The sequence below is a fragment of the Staurois parvus genome, unplaced genomic scaffold (assembly GCF_062004578.1).
Source record: "Staurois parvus isolate SC_StPar_1 unplaced genomic scaffold, SC_StPar_1.0 ptg000057l, whole genome shotgun sequence".
Lineage (NCBI taxonomy): Eukaryota > Metazoa > Chordata > Amphibia > Anura > Ranidae > Staurois > Staurois parvus.
The window spans coordinates 4,575,939-4,602,369 of NW_028317853.1; the positions used below are offsets into that span (position 1 = coordinate 4,575,939).

At 39.9% G+C, this 26,431-nt stretch overlaps 1 protein-coding gene across 5 annotated transcripts in view; it reads right to left on the reverse strand.

Annotated features, from left to right (window-relative positions):
• RERE (arginine-glutamic acid dipeptide repeats) overlaps window positions 1–26,431 on the reverse strand; it is a 311,259-nt gene that overhangs the window by 197,962 nt on the left and 86,866 nt on the right. For all 5 annotated transcript variants that reach the window (XM_089668427.1, XM_089668426.1, XM_089668425.1 and 2 more), the window contains exon 3: window positions 7,260–7,330. In XM_089668427.1, coding sequence (XP_089524553.1) covers window positions 7,260–7,330 — 71 coding nt within the window. The remainder of the gene's footprint in view (window positions 1–7,259; window positions 7,331–26,431) is intronic.

Consider the following 26,431-nt stretch of genomic DNA (forward strand, 5'->3'; position numbering starts at 1 on the left):
AAATAATATTAACCAGGTGTAGCACATCAGGCATTCGCAGTCTGGTAAGTCACTATAATGTCAGAAATAATAGAATACGTTTTCATGAGCCTCTGATAGATGATGCCATAAACTGCATAACAGTCTGTCAACATCTTCATTGTCTGTATGTGTGTCATGTTCCCTATAAAGAGAACAGCGTGGAAGAGACTGGAGCTACAATGGCACAAGAAACAAAATGATGAAAACACATTTTGTGCCTCTTACATGGGTTCCAGTATTTTTAGGTTTAAGGACTAAAGGGATAACATGGGATTGGGAAGAAAGGTATCATTATGACCCAGATTCTAAGGCTGGCTGGAGCATGGAAGGCACAAGGCAAATTAGCAGCTACTCCTACAGTTAAGAGCCCTGTAAGCAGATGGCCTCCTGTGGTCCTGGATCAGTGCACTGTAAAAGCTCATCAGCAAGCTGAAAGCAGATGGTGACATCACACTGGCTTATGCTGCATACAGGGTATTTGCTTCCTGACTAGACTCCTATATAAAGGAAACGTATGTAATGTTTCTTTCAGTAGGCAATACAGTATTTCAAATTTTTTGCCAATTCGGTAAATATGAAATACACGTGAACATTTTAATTTGCATTATTTGCAGCCAGCAGGTGACAAGCAGTGTGCAAGCTCTTTTCTTTTTAAAGGCTCTTTTTTTGCAGCTGAATGACTCAGAGGAGTGAAAACCTCCAGCACAGAAGGGAATGTCTTAATTAGTCATCCTGCAGAGAATGCGCCCCCCCCCCCCCCCCAAAAAAAAAAAAAAAACCACGGAGGCAGTACAAGTGTTTATGCACACAGCCATAAATAGCATTTTCAAAAAGTACATTTTTTAAAATCTGAATGTAGTTATATTGCTTTCAATGGACCCATGCACACAGTGCATAAAAATCATGAAAAAACTGTACTGTGTTCAGAACTGTAAAATCCAAATTGAAAAATCTGCAGCTATGGGAGAAATGGGAGGAGTTTAAGGTAAAGGTGAAAGAAGTTACTTTGTAATTAGATTGTAATTAAGTATAAAAAAAAAAAGAAGAAAATATATAGAAATCTGTCTTTCTTCCTTTTAAAAATCTGTATCCAGAGGATGTGAGTTATAAGTCGATCAGATAGAGGTCAGGGGTTCATTGAAGAGGGGTGGGGCGGAGGGTGGGTTGAAGGAAGGGGGTTATGGGGAGAAAATGATATGCAATAAGTGGTTTTAGAAGAAATTTGTTATGTAATATTTCCTTTTTGGATTTTTCTGTATTGCTATATTTGAAAATGAATAAATATCTAAATTAAAAAAAAAAAGAAAAATCTATAGCTGATGTCATTAACCTCCCTAGCGGTCTGATTATATCAGTATTTCTGTGCTCAAAGCGGTACATTTTTTACACAGCTAATATTACCAGCGTTATCAAAACACCCCGTGTGCATGGAGCCTTACATAGAAGATCTGTCTGCCAATAAGTTTCTGCATTTATGATCAGTAATTTTATTATGGCTATGTGCATGAAGCCCACAAAAGTTGCAAGCTGACTTATGAACACAACCTTATTAAATGTTTATTTGTAATCTAAAGCTTTCATTAAAATAATTTAATAAAAAAGGATAAAACACTAGTTTGTGAATTTGTAAACTTTTGATGATCTTAGGCCGTATCTATTTAAATGATCTTAAAACATAATGAAAAACAAACAAAACCATTTTTGATTTTTATAAACCGTACTGTGAAAAATCCCAATCACAGTGGATTCTATTACAAATGCGAAGTACTAAACCTGATTATCACAAACTAATTAATGGAAAAAACAATTTCCCATGATGACAAATACTCTTCCAGGAACAAGGAGAGAATGGAGACTGCCTTCATTACCATAGCCTGGCTCAACAATATCTGCAAAGCTGTCAATCAGAGCTAGCATTGAGATCCAGCTATCTTACACTTCTGCTAGGTAAAACAAAAGTGACCAGAGAACAATTTCTAATCCTAACCAATGCACTCCTTTTACCAAGCAAACCTTGGCTGGCACTTCATATACAAGATCATGACACCTGAATCTAGAAGATTGGAAGCCTAATCCCGTGTCTATAAACACCATTTGTAATAAAACTGGCAAAACTTGTATCCATGTTAAAGATATACAGGTAAGAACACAATTTTAAACTCCAGATTTTAACAAAGGATACAGGTAATGGGGATACCTAAAATTTTGGTCTTGATGCTTGCAGAAGGTATCAATTCTCTCGGTATCTCTTGAGTTCTGTTAATCCCCAATGGGTTCTAGAGATTTGGGTACTTGTATGTTTTCCAGAACTAATGCATTTAACACAGTTTAAAAATTGTATTTTCAAAATGTTGAATGTCAGTAGCAAATAAACATCCAAATGTAAAACTAGAGAAGACAAATTAATTTGCACCTAAGCCTCTCTCACGCTGCCACGTTTTAATTCAGGGGCAAAGCCAAGTAAGGGTTTGTTCCAAGCCCTAAACTGTGAAAAAAAACAAAACAAAAACAACACTCACTGGCAGCACTCCTGTAAAATCCATAGTTTAGCACCTTCAATGTTTTGGACAAACATGAAACCCGCCTAAGACCTCCCCCATGACACCCCAGGACTGGCCTTAATCATAGAAAGTTGCTGCCATTAAGCCAAGTATTTGGGTGAAACATGTCAAAAGAGGTGGCCCCAGGTGGGGCTTCAAATTTCTTTTTCGGGATCAATAAAGCTATTACACATTGGATTTTAAAGGAGTGCTGTCAGCTAGTTTTTTGGATTTCTTTAAACCTAGATCATGTGGTTTTGATTAAACAATAAAATGTATTATCTTCCTAAATGTTAAGAGCCCGATCACATATGGCAGGTGCCACGACACCCCAAATTACGGGGCTCTAAAGTCATGTGAACTGATCTAGCCAGGTGGTACACAAGTGACATTTGTTTAGTAACAAAGCATTTTTCCTTCTACAGATCTACCCACTACACATGTAGAGAATATAGCAATTGTTATTCTGACAATTCCACCCTAAGAAAGTCTCAATTGAATCTGTACCAGTGAAAGGAGGAGGGGATTATATGGCTTCAAAAATATCAGCTGCTGTATTGCTTTGTGTGCTGACTGCTCTGTAATTACATTTAAACAAATAACAGCTTGAATACAACTAGTCGCACAAAGCTATAGGAGGAGAATGTCAACAGTCACAGAGAGAAAACAAGATTAATCTCAACAGCTGACCTCTCCAGCATTCTAGTTGAATGACTTGATGTGCATGAGATATTAGTGAAGCATTATGACAAGCTCATCCTGACAAATTCATAGGCCGTTTCAACCCTTGGTCTGGAAGCTTCTTTATCAGTGCATAATCTGCTCCAATAAACAATGGTTTATTGTGGTGCCTACAGACGGTAGATGATCTGGTCACTGAATGATTGTTTTTCAAAACGGCTGTTGCACAAACATGCATGTTTGAGCCTATGGAACAGGGAGGAGGAAGGTCTAAGGCATCGGCTTGTCCCAGGGCAAACTAGAGCAACTGGCTCGGGAAATGTATTCCAGCTAACTGACTCCTCTCGAGTGGACTTGGGCAGAGGTCACTAAGGAAAGATTTGCCGATATTATTTAGTTCCTCTGGTTCTGAAGGCGTGTTTAATAATTGCTCTGTTAGTCACTTCAAGAATACAATTTGATGTGATGATTTATAGCCATCGCCTGTTACCCATTTTCCAATAGCCACTTTGAATGCACTGAGCCTGTACAGAAACTCAGACATTGTTCCGTTTTTGTCACTATCAGATGGATAGCCACTTCAAAGCAATTCAATACAGTAGTGGTCACTCCTACCTATTGCCCTCTGGTGCTAGGAAGAGATATGAAAGATTCAGCATAAGTACAGCTAGAATTTACACTGGGGAAAGAGGGGGAAAAAAAACCCCAAAACAAACACACTAAAACACACATAACCCGATATTACATTTACTGGCGATTTATTTTACCTAAATCCACAGTGGTATGTGATAAATAATTCCCTAGTTCAAAATATCATCTTTAATCAGATGATTACAGGCTGCTACAGTACACACGTCTACTGTCCCTATGGGAGATGTACAAGAGCTACCGCCAAACACTGTGGGTTTCATCTGCAATATACCCACAAACACTCCATATCATTGCTGGAAATCAAGCCTCTGGGCTGGGGAGGAGGTGGCATTCAATGTACACTAAATTACCAGTGGAGGAGTGTTGTGAGCAGCATCTGACAGGTATCTGTGTGCACTGATTCATGCTGTTTTGCAGACAGCCTTAATGTGCCGCGCAAAACCAATACTGACAACAAAAGAGCTGCCCTTTATTGCTGTTAATATCCCTAAGCAATTATGGTAACTCAGCAGGAACTTCTGCCCAGAATGGAAACCTTCATATTGTAATTCATGACTCCTCCACTGATTCTGCTGTAAATCCCAGGTACCCACTAACGCACACAATGGTACGATTCATGCAAACGCATTATTACGGTGGGCAGGAATAAAAGCAGCAAGGCTGCACTTCAATTTGGCAACAAAAATTACATAGACCTGTTTGAGGAAGCAAATATGAATCCACAAACTGGGAACAGTATCATCATATGCAAATGATATACGCCCTCCATGATACGATCTGTGTCATAAGCCCTCATATGCAGGCCGTACTCATGGATCTGACCACAAACTAAAATACAGAGGTAAACTGAATGAGTGTTAAACTCCGATTTGTATTGTAACTGTACTGTCTGCCCTTATGTTGTAAAGCGCTGTGTAAACTGTTGGTGCTATATAAATCCTGTATAATAATAATAATAACAACGATCAGTGATGGCCTTCCACAGGTTTTAATGCTAACGACTGAAGACCTTTTACTCACCTGAAGACAATGATTATAAACCACCAATATACAGGAGAAAACGGTTTCAATACTATAACTGCCCAATTTAATCCCTTTCTGAGCCTTTATTTACTGGTACCAGATAGCTATTCATAACCAGACTGACACCAGTTTGTCAAGTGAGAAACAAGAATACTCATTAACAAGTCACAATATAGGATGAGCAAAACAGACACTTGGTAGCAGGCAGCCTTATGTGCCTATATAATTCTTAACCCCACAACCCCCTAAAGCCCCAAATCTGCCCCTTCAGCCCAGAGAATGGCTGCTGTGCCATTAATGGTGTAGGGAAAAAACCAGGACATGTGGCAAGGAACCAGAAAACCGACACACCCAGAAGTGTCAGGTGCCAAAGAATCTGACTGAGGCTACAACAATAAAACAGAGTTAAAGGAATCCTGTGTCAAGATCATGCACACTAAGGCTGCATTCACATGGGAAAATTTGAATTTCAAAACGCTATGCTAAAATGACAAATCGCACAATCGGGTGTTTAGGTTCCATTCATTTTAATAGCATTTGAAAACGTGGTGTGGTTCTGCTGCGATTGTCACGATCATCTTCAGGAACTTTTTTTAGGCAACATGCTTCAGTCAATGCAGTTTGCCGCGATCGCACCACAACCGCACTGTTTTCAGGTGCCATTAAAATACGTGATCCCTTGATTTGTCAATTTAGCAGCGCGTTTGGAATTCGCGGGCAGAATCACAGCAATTCTGCTTGCGATTCTAAACGGCCATGTGTGAATGCAGCCTAAAGTATTTACAGATTATAAAAAGAAAATAAAAAGTCCTCATTTATCTCTGTTTCTATAAGCAACGTGAAGAAGCTAATTTTCAAGATTCACAACAAAGGCACTGTGTTTCCATGAAAACAGAATCTTGGCAGCCTGCCAGCCCTCCAAAGTAAACAGTAGGTAATTCTGGGCAGTTAAAACCGACTGAAGTTAGGTCCACACTTGAGGCTAGGTTCACATTTGACTGTAGAACGCACACAAAATCGCATGTGTTTCAGCAATGCACAAAAAAGTGCATCCCTTTTGCAGACACACGGCAGTGCCATGTATTCTTAATATTTTATTGAAGTACCATGTGTTTTGATGTGGCTCAAAATAAAAATAGGATCATAAACTTTTATGTGGTGCTCGCACGTAGGGCAGTCAGCCCATTAAGATGAATGGGCTACCTTAAACATCACAGGAAACTGCGCAAAACATCACGAGCACCGCCGCACCTGCATAGGTGTGAATGGAGCATGAGTTTCCGCTTCTTTGTTTCTAGTGCATTTTATTAAGCACATTTATTTTACACTTTGACATATTTTCAAGAGCGTAAGCATTTTTGTTAAGGCTGTATAAATGCAGGTTACCAGGAGAAGCACGTTGTTATTAAATGTGAAACAACAGAAGGAGGCATGTTAAATTTAATACCAATCATTAGATCTAGTGGCTGTACTAGATTTTTCCTCTGTTTCTACCTGGTGATCCAGCTAGTAACACACCTTCTGTATTACACCCCGGGTCACATCGGGTGTGACTTGGCATGCGATCTGCAAATCGTATGCCAAATCGCACCCTACTGTCCACTATTAGAGTGGTCATATTGGTGCGATTCCGACTGTTGGAGCCACAACAATTTCTTAAGTACTTTCTTGAGACTGTGACCCAACCACAGATTTTACCACCCCTCAACTTTGCGTGTAAACGAGCCCAAAGGGCACAGGTGCACTTGGAAAAAATGGGCAATGAGGCCGCTACATAAAAAAAAAATTGAAATTTGGAAGTGACAACTCCAAGCTTCAATTTTACAGAAAAAAGTACAGATAAGTACATAACTAAATCTGTGTGTCTATATCACTGAACGATTTGAAATGCGATTTTCACTTTCGGCTGGGTTTACTACTACAGGTGTTATCAAGTGCGGGTGTGTTTCTGCACGTTTTTCACATGTAGGGGAAACTATTCATTTTAATGGGCTGCCCTAATTGTGAGAAACGCAGTAAAAGAAGTCTCCGACTCCAAAAATGTTCTGCACCAAACCGCATGCGGTTTGGTGAACACTATTTGCAGATGTGAAGGGGGAGCCATGGATAATTAATTGCACCACCTTGTGTATGCTAAAAGGCAACGCATTTCTGCGTGTCAGGAAAGCGTGCCATTTTGCTGAGGTTCCTGACACGTACAGATGTGAACCTAGCCTTATACTATGAAATTGGTTTTTCATGTTAAAATGTGCAAATGCTGCTATGAAAATAGCAGAAATTTAGCATGCTGCAGAACACATTGATACTTTAACAACAGAACAAAAAAAAAAAAAAAAAACTTACCAGTTTGAAATCTTGAATGCTACATATAAAGTATGGAGTGTTAGGTCTTCTGCTCTCAATATATACACAGTCTAGGAAGAGAAAAAAAAATATTTAAATACAAACAGGTTATATTTTTTATGGGATCTTCAGCTAACTACAACCACTTAACATCCTTACCTACTTTCCCTGCAACAGTGACTAAATGTGTAACCCAAAGCCTGACATCCCAACTTATCCTTTTGCACATTAAATTTCATCCTTATCAAACACCAACATAGGCTGCACGTTAAAGCTTGATTTGTTATTTCCTTTCTAATATGTAAAACTACATTTCTAATACAAGGATCTGTAATTGAAATACGTTCCAGATATATTACATAGCCAGCAAAAACTGGGATTAGTGAAGTGATTTTTATAGGGCTCATTAGTTACATATACACCTATACAATTTATTTTGGTTAAGCCGCTCAACATCCCAACAGCAAAGGCAAAAACACACAAAGCTCTGCTCTAAATCAAGAACCGAGAACAGAAGGGGAACACCATTTAGATCACAGATTGGAGAACCCCACTAAGCAAATGGGGAAGCTTGAGCCTCTTGGGTAAAGCTCACTACTAAAACCCAAGGCAAACACATTCTGCCCTCTAATTGTCATGCTGAAGCAAGCCATCACAGGAACCAGGAAAACCAAATTAGATTTTCCTGAGGATGACTTGAGCTTGTTCAAATGATATCTGACATGGCAAGGGATCAGTAATTATTTTCTTGTGCTATCAACAACTTGGATTCAGGCAAAAAAAAAAACCAAAATCTAAAATGAAGGAGCCAGCCAGTGTTTAAAGTCTGCCCTTTAACTGATGCTATCCAGGAGGCAATTACAATGCTAGCGCATGCACACAAAGGGGAGAGATTGCCAAATGTTTCAAAGAAAAGGGAAAAGGCCAGGTTAATGACAAGACCATGAACAGGCAAAACCACATGAAACCTAGCAGAAAAACAAGTGTCACGGTGCCAACGAGACCAATTATATCATGAGCTCCCTTCACACAACATCTCCCTGAAAACAGAGAAACAGATAGGAAAATATTGGTTTCCTTAATATAAAAAAAAAAAAAAAAAAAAAAGACCCTTTAGAAGTTTGGAGGGTATTGCTGCCCCCAGGACCACTGATTAAAGGCCAATTCACACCAGAGCAGTTTAGCACAACTGTAAAATGCAGATCAACATGAAGGACATCTGAAAAAGAATCATTTCTAATGTGTCCTATTCACACCATAACGTGCATTACCTTGCACTAACATGCAAAATGTATGTCAATGAACGTCAAAATGTATGTCAGTGGAAGTTGGCGTGAGCTAAAACCCTACTGAAATGGTTGTAAATGTACATGCACTTTAGTCAGTGTGAATTATCCCTAAACTGGGCACCCATTACGTAAGCTATACATTTTTACATCTTTAAAAATACTGGAGTTCTGAGGCAGAAAGTTGACAACTATGCAACCTCTAGGTGACCTAGATTACAATAGTTTTTTTTCTCCACAATCATCTAACAAGGGTGCCAATTAAATACAGTATTTCAGACATACAGATACACAGAACATGTGCACATTAGGCACATGAAAGCTGGAAGCCACATCCATCTCGCTCAGGTCACAAGTCTTCCATGCCATTTTGTCAGAACAGAGAAATGGCCACTCCTCCACTTCCTCTCTCCCCCTCCCTCATCCTTTTGGCTCATACATTCCACAAAATCTTAGTTGCTGCCAAAATCCCCTTATCAGCCAGGTAATAGGACTAGAGGAATCTAACCCCCAATATACATTGCAGGGCTCATAAAAATATCCGAGGTAGCCGCTTCAATGGCCAGAAAGTTACCAGATATTGGGCCATAAATCCCTTAGTTGGAAGTCAGGTGAATACACATTCCTGATGGACTGGTTATCAGCCAAGACTCTAAACCTTCAACATAGTCCAGAATTCATGAAATAAGCACAGCCAGAACAGACATTTATCTCAGTTATTGGTTAGCATTTTGAACCCAAACACCCCTATACAGGATGTACCAGAGTGGATTAGGCCTCCACATTCCTCCTGTGAGAAATAGATATCCAAGACCTGTCATATGTATATCCATTAAGAAGCTAACTGTAAGCAGAATGTAAACAGTAGGTATACTTAAAAGAAACTATATGGGACTTGGTCATAAAAGTGGTGACCGGCCAGCATGCACCCCTTAACCCAGATGATTGGTCAGATGGTCTCTCTCAACACCCCTTTGATGCCACAGGAAAAATGGAATGTTGGGACCTTTTGACTAGCTCTCGTGTACCATCATTGAAGGAACATTTGTCAAGTTATGAGAGCCAACACCTTGCTTATTGACTGAACTCTGCTAAAATCGAGGACTTTGCAAGTATTCTTCATTTTCAACTACATTTCAACATGCTTAATTGTCTATTTCTTTGTAACACTTTTTTTTCTGTAAATATTGTATTTGCACCATTTCTGACCTTTTCATTATTAAACCCCATTTTGAAAAGTGTTCACATTTTCCCAAGGCTTTTAATGCAAACTAAAAGAAACCCCATCTATTGAAGGGTGCTACTGTATATGATAAATCTCTGAATATACCTGTCTGTGGTGACAGTGTTTGTACAGGTGTTTATTTTTCATATTTGTACTTGCAAAGATTGTGAGTTTCCTCCTCAGTAAAAAGGTGGTGGTGTAGCTTAAAGAGTTAATTGACATAACCCAGTGATGATCACTCTCAAGCTGCTGGAACCTGGATTGTGGTCCCAGGAGATGAAAAATCTTTGTGCAGGGTGCAACAGTTGCATTTTTACGTAAGTGACAGTGCAGTGTGAGATGTCCTTTGCCACAAGTTACTGAGAACAGCAGGGGTCAGGAAACGTATTAATCACAAGAACCATTAGATTTAACCCCTTGATGCCAACGTCACACAAAAATGCGGCCTCTGTGGGGCCGTATATTTGCGTACCTGTCTTTGTCCTGGGAGCGCGCCACACTGCGTGCTCCCAGTATAAAGACTGTGGTGTCACTGAGAGCCCCGGGTCCCATTCCAATGATCAGGACCCGGGACTCCCGATCCCATGATCGCTGTGATAGCTTCTGATTGGCTATCACAGTGATCAGTCACTGTGCAGCCCGTTTTTTTTCTCTCTCTATGAATGGAGAAGAAAGATACATTCTATCTCTCTAACTCCTGACATAGATAAAAAAAAATGTTTGTAATAAAAAGATAAATATTAAAAAATAAAAGAAAAAATAAAGAAAAAATACATAGATCAAGGTTTGATCTGGTTCAGTGCCAGGGTTAGTGTTTGGGTCAAGGTCAAAAGGTCAGGATTTAAAAAAAAATTGATATCAGTGTCATTGTCAGTGTGTTTTAGGTAAAAAAACAAAATGTGCACTATTGTTTCTGGGCTGTACTACAGGTACAAACAACAACTAACATACACATATGTGGTATCGCTATGATCGTCAAGAGCTGGAGAATTTATTTTGGTTTGTTCTTTGGTGGTAGGTTATGGTAGTAACAAGAAACACACAGCTAAATAGAAAAAAATAATTTTTTTACCATTTTGGGCCAGTTTTCCTTTAATAAAAAAAAAAATCAGGAGATATCCATTACCATTTACCATCAAATGAAAGCCCAATTTGTTCTGAAAAAAAAATGCGGTAGAGTTCACCTGGATGTACAAAGTAGTTGTGATGAAATGTACGGTTTTACCAACACATGTCAACATTGCAAAATTGTTTGGAGGCATTTAGATTTGTTTCACCCTTAGCCGTGAAGGGGTTACAGCCACTAGAAAGTGAATTACCAAATCTGTAATATGAAATACCTCCAGAAACAAGATGCAAATAAAAGTAGATAACATGGCTGTCACAGCAGATCTAAACCCTAACTGGATGTCATAGTTTGCTAAAGGACGGTGTAGCCAACTATTTCCATTCCCCATCTCCACCAGTCTTTTGCAGCTACTTCCTGTCTGTATGCACTTAACTCCAGCATCGGCTTTATATCATTCTTCTTGGCTGGCTCCCTGACAGTGACAACAGTAGTCAATGCCTGTGTAATGTGTGTCAGTATGGCCTCTTTTAGTCTCAACCAGGGATGCATGTGACGGGGTGACAACACATCCAAGAGACAAATGTAACCACATAACAGGAAGTGCCTGAACAAGGACCTTCACTGCAGCGTCATCAGGTATCTTTAATCTAAAAATCATACATTAAAAAGATTAAAAATAACACTTCAAATGACTATAATATGGCAACGCTTACTTGAGATTTTAGTAGTTGTGTTTACATATACTTCGACCATTATGTGTACTGAAACTACACCCTAGTTTTTCTAATGCAGTTGTGGTCTGTACTGAAGACAAGCATATGCATTCAAGTCAATGAATGGATACAAACTATGCATGCTGTATATGTTGATAATTTATCAGGGAAAGAATCAAACCGTTGAAAACAAGTAATGAAAAATTGTATTCCATTTGGCTGGAAGACATGATATATGGTTAACCAATGGAGAATAAAACCAAAATGCAAATGAAAGAAATACGCACAAATAATTGTATAATTATCACATTGCTAGGTCTAGAACAGCGTGAGAGGATTACAATTAATCACAATGACAAGCGACAGGAGATATTTGGAGGGTATGTAAAAGGCAAAACTTGACATGCCTAACACCATTATTTTTTCACACTAGTCAATTCCTATCATCGCCAAGGTACACATATGTGAAAAACATTCTGATGGCTGCCTCTATCAAAGACAATACTTGTAATTTAAAAAATAGTACTTTGTTTTGTTTTTTACTTCTCAGTCCATCTAGGATATTAAAGAGTATATAAACCCAACATTTCATATTCCGGATATGTGCCTGCTGTACCATGTACTTGTATGAAAATTGTTACTGTTCTTTTTGCATTGCTTCCTTTGTGTGAAATCCCCAGGGCTACTACCAGTTTCTATGCTTTGCTATTAAAAACTGAGCATACCAGGCGTGAGAGCACAGCATGGTCAGTTCTCTAGATGTACTTGGAACTCAGTGTGCTTTCCTCCAATGACCAGACTTGTGCTGACACCACCCACGCCCACACATCCATTCACTAGGAAGTTAAAGCGGAACTTAAAAGGGGAAGTTTCGCTTGTGTTCCTCCCTCACCGCCACATTTGGCACTTTTTGATGGGGAACGGGTACCTGATGCACCATGGTGATCTGAGACAGAAGTTCAGCTCCCCTCCTTCCCCCTCAACTTTCTGGAACACTTCACAGGTCCCAGAAAACTGAGGGACCATTCACAAAGTGCAGCATGCTTTGCGCATGCGCAGTAGGCAACCAGCCGCCGATTTCCCTTACCGAAGAAGCCAGCACCCAAATGAGATTGAAGAATCGGCTCAGGTGAGGACATTACTGGATCCCAGGACAAGTAAGTGTCCTCATATTAAAAGTCGGCAACTACAGTATTTGGGGGAGCCTGGAGCTCTGCTTTAAGTGTGCTACTGTTTCTCCTTTCCTAGCTCCTTATGCAGCGGAAAACAGAGGGTATGCGATCACTTAAATAAAAAGCGAAAAACAATATTTATAATTATTTTTACATCTTTACACAAACGTTTTGCCTTTCATCTCTATTGTAAACTGAATGGATTGTTTTACAAGGTGAGAGTTTACATATACATTTAAGGAGATATGAATCTGTTATTGTGCATCCCTAAACCTCAGCAGGTTAGAAAAATGGGGGGGGGGGGGGGGGAGTATTGCCCATCATACACCAAGAACGGCTATGCTCTGCTCTCTGTAAAATGAGCTTGTTAATCAGAATGACATAGTAGAGGGGACAGGCATAAGATGGGACAGGCACAAACTGTGAGGGTGTCAGTTGCTAGACTACATATCAGCAGACTGGTCATCACAAAGTGCCACTTCAGTGGCTTCTCATGATAAAACAATTCTACAACTTGATAGCAAGAATAAAAAAAAAAAAAATCACCAAAGAAAAAAATATATACTGTGCAGCGTTCTATAATCACCACAGGGAGACTAGATTTAACACAAGCCTATGAATATCATTGCGGCATGATTGCTTCTCCTATAAATACAGCCCTTTGTCTTGACCTGCCATATGCGCATTATGATAATGCCTCTCTAATACCTCCGAGTAGAACACCATTACATGGAAGGTCATTATGAATCACAGATCACAGAGGCTTGACAAGCTTTCCTCCCCTTTTTATGTAAGCAATATACACATTTCATCAGGAGATATTAGGAGCATACAGTAGCCAGGGGCCTCTGCAGTGCTGTTATATTATGACAGGTAAAATGAAGCAAACAAACTTACATATGCAATGGTGAAAAAAAAAAACTATTTTAAATTAGATTAGTTTATTTTACATATAAAGGTTTTATAAACTGGTGCATTACAGCCCTGCATTTATTTACTTTATGAAAATGTAAGTATCGAAGTGCAATCACAGCACGCACAGGTGACAGGTAACAAGGAGAGAAGCAGTAAAGTAGACCTGACAAAAAGCAAAGATTTGCTACATTATAGACAGCATGTACAAGTGAAAGGCCCCATTCACACCATGACATGTGAAACAAGAACTGTGCATATGGGTGTTTTTTGCAGGGCTTTTTTTTTTTTTTCATGCTGTTGTGCTAAACACATAGCGCAGGCTATTCTTATCAATAGGCTGCCCTTCATGCAACACACACAGCAAAGTAGTTCATTCACCTTTTTTGAGTCTCACACATTTTTAACCGTGTTTTGCTGCAGGCTTTTTCAAGCAGGAAAAAACATGGCATCTGTTTGTCACATTTGGGGTGCTGTTACCAATATGCACAAGTGACACGATTTTGCGCACATTTACATAATGCTATAGAGTAATTGAAGCCTTAAACATGCCTAAGCAGTAATCTACAAAGGAAAAAAATCATTGTTTCTTGTGCAAAATAACTGTGCACTTCCTGGTATGTAAGGGTGCCTAGTCTTTCCTAGGTCTACTGCCTCAAAGCTATATATCTGCAGTGTGAAACCTAAGGCACCGCTACCTCTGAATGCTAATCTTAGAACAGGCCTAAACAAAGCTCACTCAGAACTAAGAGCCAGCTTTAAAAATCTAGCAGCCAGATCCATAGTTAAGCAACAGTCCTCATGCACACTGGATGTTTTTACAGCTGCTGTTTTTGGCTTTTGGCGGTTTTTTCTACAGCCAGTAAACTCCCCAGCATGTTATCCTATGTGTCCATGCACACATAGGCTTTTATCAGCATTTTTGGCTGGGAAAACCCCCCCAGAGCTAGAGGGTTTCTAAAGGAGTTTTTTAGCTAAAAAAACAAAACAAAAACGGTCTAACGTCAAACTGGCGTTTTGTGGCTTTTTTTTTTTTTTTTTTTAATCAAAAATGTTTTTTTTTGTGTAAAAAACACTTAAAACCGCAAACACGAAAAAAAGCGGAAATACATGAGTAAACGCCAATACAAAACCGCTAAAAAATGTGAAAAAACTCATGTTTTTAACGTGAATTTAGACAGCAAATGCCCAGTGTGCATAAGGACTTAAAAGAGAGAAACATTTGTTCTGTTAATTTTGAATAGACTTTAACAATAAAATAAAAAAAACAGACTATTACTTTACCAGTAGAACAAAGTGCCAAAAATGTTTCCATGGCCTGCCTGCATTATTGTAATGCCATCTCTCATGGACACTGACAAGTCATGATCTTGAGAAGCATTTGGGCATGAAGTTTTCCCCAAAATGCTGAAAGAGTTATTGCCAGTGAGGAGGCAGGAGTTGAAATGCCAGGTCTATGGTTAGGCAAGGACAGCACTGTGTGGGAATATAGCAGCTAATGTGATGGCGATGCCCAAGACAGAGGCAAGTTCGTCCTTCTCATACGCCGGTAGGACTGTAGCTCTCATTCTCATGTTCTCACGCAGAGCCCTTTAACCAGCAATAGCGATAGCCCTGGCATTTCAAAGGCAAGGAAACAGGAGTAACCCCAATAGGAATCAGCTGTATCTGGATAAGACTTCTGTATATGTACAACTAATTATTAGTTGGTGCTTATAATTTCTGTAGAATAATAATTATAATATGCGACTTAAGCAGCACATAGATGATTCTATTTTTTTTTTCAACTAGGGGGTTGAATGGAAAAAAAAACAAAACTGACCTGATTTTTCCCCAACTACACATTCAATGTGGATGGGGAAATCACTTCCGCTGAGTTATTGTATTCTGACAGCTGGGAGACTTTCCCACCATCAGAATACACAGATCAGCGCTGCCACCTATAGCAGGCGGCACTGATCGAATGTCTTTATCCAAACAGGCTGGTTGTGCAGAAGTCAACTGGTAGATCAACTTCTGTACAACCACTGTCCCCTTATGTGGATCGAAATTTAGTCTTTCCTGCTGAACCAGACGAATTTTGATCCATGTATGACCGGCTTTAGTGTCGTAGTTGAATAGTGATCTCTTTTAAGGCTGGTACCATTCTAATGTACACACACTTATTTAAAGACCTCTAAAAGGTAGCTGCTATCAGTGCCACATATATAGCGATTGAGCTAGTTTTCATACCTCTGAACAGTAAACCATATTGTTCACCCTTACAACCCCAGTAACCACAACATAAGCTGTCAGTATATGTACCAGTGCCCTAGGAGAGGAGTTCCTTATATGCCTGGTAGAACAAAATGTAACAATGTAACTATCCATGCTTTGCATCTCACACTGCTGTCTTCCTCTGCAGGAGCAATAGTGCTGATACCGGGCAGAAGATCACAACACCCAACAGAGCAGCAAAGGCATTGAAGCCAGGTCCAGTTGGGAGGTATGTGACCGGACATGAGAGTTTTTTTTCCAGCTGTCATAGTGACCAGCAGTGTCCAGGAGTCTATGATTCTTCCTTTTCCAAGATGGCTGCCTCTTCGCAGAGCCACAGTGCAGAACAAGACACGAGGAAGAGTTTGCTGCAAAGGGACCAAAGGCAATGCTGGTCTCCATTCCCAACTGCCTGTTTTTTTTTTTCATTTTGGACACAGCAACCAGAACCCGGTTTCTTTGGAGGGGGAGGGGGGGGGGGTAATCTGCAGAGAAGTTTTTTATTTTTGTGCACTTTAGTGACAAAATCACTTTATGAAATTTTGGAAAAATATTAGATTTCATTGAGCAAGTCAATAAAGAAAATCAATTCTAGCATTTTGAGCAGAGAACAAATCAGCTACTGATGCATATGGAACAGAAAGGTCTGTCAATTACAAATGACACCTCGGAGGCAACAGCTTTCTAGCTACTAAATACGAAAGTCTATAGAATTGAGAAAGGGATACTAAGGCAATTGGCTTATAACCCCACACTGAGGTGCTAAGCCCATACATTAATTCTTCGACACCGCTAGCACAATTTACTTAAGCGCACTGCTGGCAGTGAGTGTCCTTGTCACAGTGAAGTCAGTTACTCACAATGTGACAGCTCTTCATAAAGTCTTGGGAAGAATACAATGTTTTCCAATACCGCTGCTTATTTCATAAAAAGAGCCATAAAGCAAACAGAGATTGGAATCACTGTAAGTCAGGAGGCGTCTGAATTCATAATTTTATCTTGCAGCCATCAAAGTCTTGTCTGTGGCTGACAGGGAAAATGGAAAGGCTGGCTCGTGGTGACCTGGCTTTGTGTAATTCATTTACAAGATAAAATAAGTGAAAATATCCATCACTGCACCTCACATTCTGCAAATGACATGTCTCCTAACAGCAGACAATAAAGTGTTCCAGCACACATGATCTCCTGGGGCCTTTACTACACACTAGGCTTGAAATGAACTGGAAGGCCGTGACTTGAGGAAGAGAGGGGCGAACAGGAACAAGCTCTGTGTTTTACACGCACAAACCATTTATCTTCACCGCTAAATCAGTTAGGACTGAATAGTCACACCAGAGCACTGATGACAGTGGGCCTATTGTCTGCATACAGAAAAGCCAAACGTTGTACAGGCAAAAAGCACTGCTACTTGCAGCCCACTGCCTAGAATCTCACTGTGATCTAATGACATCACAAAGGTTAGAAGGGACAACCAAGCTCATGTCATTTCCTAGCTAAATTGTGTCTAGCACAAGGGACTATGAATGCTGTACACAGCAACACTAGTAACAGAGTAATTAATGATCAAGAATGGCTGGTATGTTCTGTAATCGTATTCCATACAGAATACAATGAACTTGATAATACAAACACCTTTTTTATGCCACACTTCACAGCAATCTGGTAAACTATAAAATCTTGAACTGCCCAAAAGATCTGATTTTGCTGGATCAAGTCTATGGCATATACTACAGGTGTCAAACACAAGGCCTGCAGTCCAAATCCGGCCCTCCAGGCCATTTCATGTGGCCTTGCACCTCTCCTGCAGGTACTCGCTCGTCTCCACCTCGTCTCAGCAGTTGGCAGCAGAGAGGAGAATAGAACTCCTCTAACAAATTCTGCAGCTCTCAGTGCAGCTGCAGCACCCCCTCATCTCTGCCTCCCCTGGTCTCAGCATTCAGCAGACTCTGGTAACGGATTCCATTCCACCTCTGGTCCTCCTCCAGACCCTGCACTTTCTGCTTTCGGGCTCATGTACAGTGGAAAGAAAAAGTCTACACACCCTTGTTAAAATGTAAGGTTTCTGTGATGTAAAAAAAAAAAAAAAAAGACAAAAATAAATTATTTTGGAACTTTGTCCACCTTTAATGTGACCTATAAACTGTACAACTCAAAACAAACAAATCTTTTTTTTGGGGGGGGGGGGACATAAGATACTAAATTAGTGTGGTTGCATAAGTGTGCACACCCTCTGATAACTGGGGATGTAGCGGTGTTCAGAATTAGGCAATCACATTTAAAATCATGTTAAATAGGAGTCAGCACATACCTGCCATTTAAAGTGCCTCTGATTAACCCCAAATAAAGTTCAGTTGTTCTAGTAGGTCATTACTGACATTTTCTTAGTCGCATCCTACAGCAAAAGCCATAGTACGCAGAGAACTTCCAAAGGATCAGAGGGATCTCATTGTTAAAAGGTATCACTCAGGAGAAGGGTACAAAAGAATTTCCAAGGCATTAGATATACCATGGAACACCGTGAAGACAGTCATCAAGTGGAGAAAATTTGGCGCAACAGTGACATTACCAAGAACCGGATGTCCCTCCAAAATTGATGAGAAGACGAGAAGAAAACTGGTCTGGGAGGCTGCCAAGAGGCCTACAACATTAAAGGAGCAGCAGGAATATCTGGCAAGTACTGGCTGTGTGGTAAATGTGACAACAATCTCCTGTATTCTTCATATGTCTGGGCTATGGGGTAGAGTGGCAAGACAGAAGCCTTTTTTTACGAAGAAAAACATCCAAGCCCGGCTAAATTTTGCAAAAAAAAAAAAAACACATCTGAAGTCTCCCAAAAGCATGTGGGAAAATGTGTTATGGTCTGCTGAAACCAAGGTTGAACTTTTTGGCCATAATTCCAAAAGATATGTTTGGAGCAAAAACAACAATGCAAATAACCAAAAGAAAACCATACCCACAGTGAAGTGAAGCATGGTGGTGGCAGCATCATGCTTTGGGGCTGTTTTTCTTCAGCTGGAACTGGGGCCTTAGTCAAGGTAGAGGGAATTATGAACAGTTCCAAATACCAGTCAATATTGGCACAAAACCTTCTGGTTTCTGCTGGAAAGCTGAATATGAAGAGGAACTTCATCTTTCAGCATGACAACCCAAAGCATACATCCAAATCAACAAAAGAATGGCTTCACCAGAAGAAGATTCAAGTTTTGGAATGGCCCAGCCAGAGCCCAGACCTGATTCCAATTGAAACTCTGTGGGGTGATCTGAAGAGGGCTGTGCACAGGAGATGCCCTTGCAATCTGACATATTTGGAGTGTTTTTGCAAGGAAAAGCAGGCAAATATTGTCAAGTCAAGATGTGCCATGGTGATAGACTCATATCTAAAAAGACTGAGTGCTGGAATAAAATCTAAAGGTGCTTCAACACAGTATTAGTTTAAGGGTGTGCACACTTATGCAACCATATTATTTTAGTTTTTTATTTTTAAAGATTTCAGTTTGTTGTTCAACAGAATTGTACAGTTTACATTAAAGGTGGAAAAAGTTCTGAAATGATTTATCTGTCTCATTTGTTTACATCACATAAACCTGACATTTTAACAGGGGTGTGTAGACTTTATATATCCACTGTACACAGGGCGTTTGAAGAACTTTTCTGACCATTGGAAACGGATTGCTAGAAAACTTAGGTTAGAAACTTCACTTTAGCCGTGTTTACCTACTGCTTTTATGTGTGTTTAGCCGCATTTGAATTTAGAAGCGTTATTAAAAGAACCTCAGGAGACCTCTCAAATGCCCAGAATGCACTGAAAAATAGTAAATTAACTATTTCAGACATTTTGGGAGAAAGAGAGAGCAGAAGCAGAGAGAGCAGTACTTTCTGATGGGCGTTGGACTTGGGGCTGGAAGGATAGGTTGGAGTCCAGAATGACACCAAGTACTCTGGCCTGCCGGGCGGGTTTGATGGTGGCGTTGTTGAATGTGATGGAGAAGTCAATGGGGGGGGGGGGGAAGGGTGCGGGCTGGGGGGGGAAGACACTCGGTTTTGGAGAGGTTCAAGGAAGTGGAGCGACATCCAGTCTGATATGTCGCTCAGTAGGTGTGTGATTCGGGAGGAGACTGAGGTGGGGGGTTGAGAGATAGATTTGTGTGTCGTCGGCATATAGGTGGTAGTTGAAGCCGTGAGAGTGTATGAGTTGGCCAAGGGAGGAGGTGTAGATGGATGGGTGCTGCAACTGTAACAAAAGTGGCTTGTGAAACATGCTTGGCACTGTGGGAGCAGCTACTGTACATAGTGCTGTAATGCCTCCGGATGTATTCTAGAGTGCACACAACACTCCTTGTCCTATTTTGCTGTGTTTTGATGTTTTCCAGTACAGTTCTGTGCAGAAATAATGCAGCGTGTTCTACCATTTTTTTCTGCATGAGAAACCTGGAAGGGACTGCAATGGTGTACTAGGCCCATTTGAATACATGGAAAATGCTGTGCATGAATTTTCAATGAAGAAAAAGGGCACTGGACAGCATCTGGATATGGACCAGACCAAAAACGCATCTAAACGCGTTTACAGGCGGTTACAAACCTTTGGCGTTTGAAACGCCGGTAAACTCTACTCATGAACGTGATTTTTGTGCTTTCAAAAAAAATGCCTGTAACCTCAACTGCCTGTAAATGACTGTGTATGTACATGGACACATAAGAAAACAAAGGAGAGTTCAGGGGCTGCTGAAAAAAATGCACAACTGCTCAAACTTCAGTTTAGCAGCTGCAGTGTACATGAGCCCTTCCAGCTGGAGGTGCACGGTGATGTTAGGGAGGATGTGGGATTCTTGACATCTGATGTAATGGAGGGTGGGGTGCTCTGGACATCTAGTCTTACAGATACAGCCTGCCCTTGGAGGGCAACTATAATGCTGATATGGCCCACAATGAAATGGAGTTTGACACCCCTGGCTTATACAGTGCCAACTACCATTTTTCTGGCAGAATGACTGATCCCTCTTCCTTGGTTTCTCCAAAACCATGAATAAAAATTCTTTATGCAACCGTGAAGATCTTTAGAGGGCCCAATTTTTACCTTAACCATTAGCCGCCCGGCCAATGGCCGTTTGGCGGCTTCAGATGTGCCACTTCATTCCGGGTGCACGCCATTTGGCGTGCTCCCGCACATGCGCCGTTTGCGGTAATGCAGAGCGGCGCAGCAGCGGGATCTGTCACGGGCCGTGCACCTCGGACACGGCCGATGACAGATCTGAGTACCGGCTCCCGTTGCTGGTACCATGTGACCTGCTGTGACCAATCACAGCAGGTCACATGACAGTTGTATACAATGGATGGCTTCATTCATGATGCCATCCATTGTATACTAGTGCCTAGCTGTGAATGGTCACAGCTAATCACATGCACATGTCACGTGATTAGCTGTGACCAAATCACAGCTAAGCACAAAAAAAAAAAAAAAAAAAAGCTGAATGAATCGATTTCATTCAGGTAAATGCTTGCTTATAGCAAAGTAATTCTTTGCTATAAGCAAATTGTGTAAAAAAAAAAAAAATACTGATCACTTCCCCAAAGTAGTACAATGTTACTATGATAACATTGTACTATTTTGGTCATAGTAAAATATGAAAAAAAAAATCTTAAAAAAAATAAAAAAAACATGTAATAAAAAATTAAATATAATAAAAAATAAAAAAAAATATATATATATATATATTTTTTTCATACTGTCACCAGTCAGTGTCCCTGTTAACCGCCATGCCAGTTATATGACGACGCTGTACTGCACTGGTGACAGTATGTAAAAAAAAAAATAGTGAAAATAATTTTTTTAATTTTTTCATTTTCCGAAAAATTATGACATAAAAATACAACTTCAAAAAACTCGCCATGCCTCTTATGAAGTACATCGGACTGTCTACTCTGCAAAAAGGGGTCATTTGGGGGATATCTCTACTGTTCTGACATTCTTGGACCTCAAGAAATTAGATTGGCTGTCAGTACTTCAGGATTGATCAATATTCAGATCTATACCATAGTTTGTGAACTCTATAACTTTCCTACAAACTAAAAAATACATCCTAATTTGGGTTATTTTCACCAAAGACATGTAGCAGAATACATCTCGGCCTAAATTTATGAAGAACAATTATTTATTTGTAAACTTTTATAACAGAAACAAAGAAAAATGTGGGGTTTTTCTCAAAATTTTTGGTCTTTTTTTGTTAATTTAGCAAAAAATAAAAACCCCAGCGGTGATTAAATACCACCAAAAGAAAGCTCTAGTTGTGTGAAGAAAATGATAAAATTTTAGTTTGGGTACAGTGTTGTATGACCGCGCAATTGTCATTCAAAGTGTGAGAGCACTGAAACCTGAAAAATGGCCTGGGCAGGAAGGTGTAAAATTGCACGGTATTGAAATGGTTAACAGACCAACATTGAGTTCTATGGCCAGAACCTAACCAGGTCCAGAAAGGAAAGAACAGTGGTAAAATACAAGTGCCGACTGGTGCTTGAAAGTGCCCAGATTAGACGTCAAACTGATCCTTGCGGAGCCCTTTAAATTCTCTGCTCTGGCTATTAGACCTCAAATTTACTCCAGAGAATAAGCCTCACCTATTCAAGGGGCTAAGCCCTGTTACCATCATTCAGCTGCTAGATCATCTGCTCTCCGGAGTGGCTCTGGCACTGGACTGCTGAATGACAGGATAAGCATGAAGAGAATGGTGCTTAATATCAACATGGAAAGCCATGCATGGATCCATATGGCTTTACAGGGGCACAGATACTGACTAAAGCAAGCACCACAAAGTGCCAGCATGTCAGTATTTACATTGTTATTAAAGGATAAGTTCAGCTTTCGTAACATGTTACATCCATATTCAGGGTGTAACATATAACGATCAGACCGGCCCCCGCACCCCCCGTGCTTATTAAACCTTCTTTGGCTTCTGCATTTCAGCTGCTGACATTCTATGAAGGATGGAAAACTGTGTAAGTACCTCTGTGACCAATATTACAGGCATCGATCCAGGATAATGTCAGCATCAAAAAATTCCATCAATGGCCTCATTATCTGCAGGTAACCTGAATCAAACGCCTAGGGCACTCACGTACAACCCGTCTAAAATAAGGTCACTGACAAAATGGGACAAACATTACATGGAAGGTGATGATGAAGGTTACATAAAAAATACTCAAACCAGGACTTTAATGGTAAATCATCCTTTGGCTGATCAAGTATTTCTATAAAAAAAAATTCTAACACAGCAATTACATTTGCCATTCTATGTGCCCTCTCTCTGCCGGGGCCTCCTTTCCTTCACAGCTCCTGTGATCACTTGTCACACCGCTTGAAAACTCTATACTGCATTAATTCAGCTGAACAAAGCCACAGCCATGGTCCTTTTCTGTTTCATCTCGGCTGTGTAACTAAAACAGAAATGAGCTCTGGCAGCAGTATTGTTCTGAGGAAATTGATGACACAGAATGCCCATACACCATGAAAATGGACAGCAAGAGATGCATGGAAAATGGCTGGCAGAAGAGAAAAGGGAAAGAGCACAAAAAGACAACAAAAAAAAAATGCAGGTGTCTTGGTTGCTTCCTATTGGTGTAATAAGGTTATATATAGCACACAACAATAAACGCAGAAACCTCTATGAAATAGTGCCCCTGACAGGCCAGAGAACTACCATATTCTGGCCATAGTCTGCAGATGCTCCATTATACGTGCAAGCAAAAGAACAAACTTTGGGCCCAAAAAAAAAAAAAAAAACATATGGTGGAGGGGTGTGACACATAGACCTTCAAGTGACCCCCCCATTTAAGTCTTTTAAAGCACACAACACACAAGCACATTCCTGATATGTTTCCATGATCCTGCAAGAATGTCAAATGACATCACCGTCCACTAGTTACATGTGTGAGAAGGCAAGTATTCGTAATCCCCCAATATTTTACTCGTTTTTCTCCTGGTTTCTATGAGCATTTTTTATTTGGGGGTGGGAGTTGCAAATATGTGATCCATGCACTTTTAGGCAGCTATGCATTTGTGCCCCACACAGCATGAGATTATCACAAGAATTTACCAAAATTATTTCTGATATACAAAGGCCATCATGTGGCTAAATACACAAATGATATATAATAATAATAATAAAAAACACATGTTCCATAGCATTCTCAAGCACAATCACATTGTCAACACGCTTGCATGCTCTTGTGATACAGTCTAGTCACTTTAGTTTGCAATTGCAAAACACTGTCTGCAATCTAATTTAGTACAATGCATTTGTCAAACACATCACAAGCATTTCTTTTCAAGTGTGATCAGATGTGTTTAAAGAAAAATGGTCTTCGATAAGTGTAAATTCACACAACAAAAAATGAAAATACACTGTGCAAGTATACTAGAGTAGGGGATGGGGGTGCTTTTTTTTTTTTTTTTTTTTTTTTTTTAAACTGTGGTCTATATTGCTACAAAGGAAATGCACACTCACATTCTGTCCCAGTGACTGTTCATACCACAAGAACCCAAGCTTGAGGGAATGTCAATAAGAAAAAGTATGCCTGGGTAAAAAAAAAAAAAATAAAATCTATGCTATACGTGCACATTTTCTTATATTTTGGCCCTATAAATCACTGCACATACATAAAAGTACCCAGTGATTCATGATCCAGTGAGATCCTAATCTCCTCTAGTAGGCTGACAACACTGCCTCTGCTGTTACTGAATTCACAAGCAGTGTTGCCAGTGCTACCTAAGTTTGCTGGTCTACAGAACTCTCCCCTAACGACTAGTGGTCATTTTTCTGTACTTGAAGCATTTTTAAAGACACAAAAAACAAGAAGAAATGTGGAAGTAATGCAGAGATGTACTGCATATTTTAGATTTTTCTCAGACATGCACTTTAAATGAGTGGCAATGCACACAAATAAAGCGTGCACTTTGCTTTGTGGGAGTTTCTGGACAAATTTCACTACGATTTGTCCATTTTACCTACTGCGGCTGGCTAACCTTAACTTTTAACTTCTAAGGGGTACTAGAAAACCGACAGATGGAATTTGACTAGTTCCTGCAGGCCACATAAACAAGTTCTATTGTAAAACTACATGATTAACATTTGTCAAACCTTTGACAATCATGCAGCTCTGACCTTGGTATTCGATCAGCTTTCCTTGGTGAACTGGAAACAAATTAGATGCACAAGATATAGCTTTCGCAGTCACCGCCTTCCACTAATAAATACAGGACACCAGCAGAACAATACAATAATCCTCGTATTTTCCTGCAAGGTAAAGTCAAGCCGCTTTCCAGTGAAATGTATACCCAAGGATTCATGATGCAGCCCCAGCACCTCGCCTCTGGCAAATGAGCTTATTACAAAGCCATATTGCAGGGAATCCATTTTCTCCCGCTTTTCTCCCCCCTCCTGCTGCAGTTTAATGTGCTGTCGGCATAATTTAGATTTCATGTGTTTAAGCTCACTCAAGCCTGCCTCTTGGTTGTACACTAAATAGAACATATTTCTGCTGAACAGAATTAATGACAGCTAATTGTAATCCACAGCTCCCAAATTTATAAAAACAACTGCTAAGCAGTTCAAGCAGAGAGCACTACGACATTAATGCAATTATTTTAACCCTTTGCTACTTTTTAGCAACTCTAAAATTCTTGCTCAAATGCTAATGGCATTATTTTGGGGGGAGGTATACTTAAAGGGGGCTTTACGTTTAATCGAATTCTAAACACAGCAATGAACAGGCTGCTCAGGAAGAAAAGCTCAGAGAATTGTGAATGCAAATTCACATTTTGCTTTGATTTATTATCCTCCCTAAAATTACCCAAAATGGTAGGGGGTTCAGCTCACAGAAAGTGAACAGCACTGCATTTCTGACAAGGTCAACAGGTACTGGATTTTTTCGTATTTGCCGAGAATATTCTTAGCCTGAAAAATGAAAACTAAAGCAGCCATCACATTTAAAGACAGGAAAGCTTAAATGGATTGCCCTCAGGCTTTCTTAATATCAATTTACTGCCAAGGCAAAATAAAAAACATATGCACTAAATGTCTGCAATACATGCACATACCGTTGTGCTTTGCTCTTTAAAGACCCTGCAAGTACAAAGAAAATACCTGTTAATTTGTCAGAAATACCCTCAAACACTATAAGCCCTCTTGTGGGCTGACAAAACACAGCATTTTTGTGCAGCCATTTCAAGGAGCAGCACTAGTGCGGTTCAGACACAATTCTAATGAGTTTTTGATGCAATCTGGATAGTCAGTCAGTCTCTCTCCGAACATGGACTAGGGATGGGAGATAAGGGACAAAGCAAAGACTTGCAGAAAACATACCAGAATTGTGTCATCTTAAGACAAATAGGTGATTTCTATTCAAGTCTGTGTAAATACAAACTGCAATGCACTAAACTTACACAGGACTTTATATATAAAAAAAAAAATGCATAGTAATTGCACTGCATATATGTGAAGAACCTCCATAGAAACTCATGTTATCTCACTTGTCATGCAATTCTAT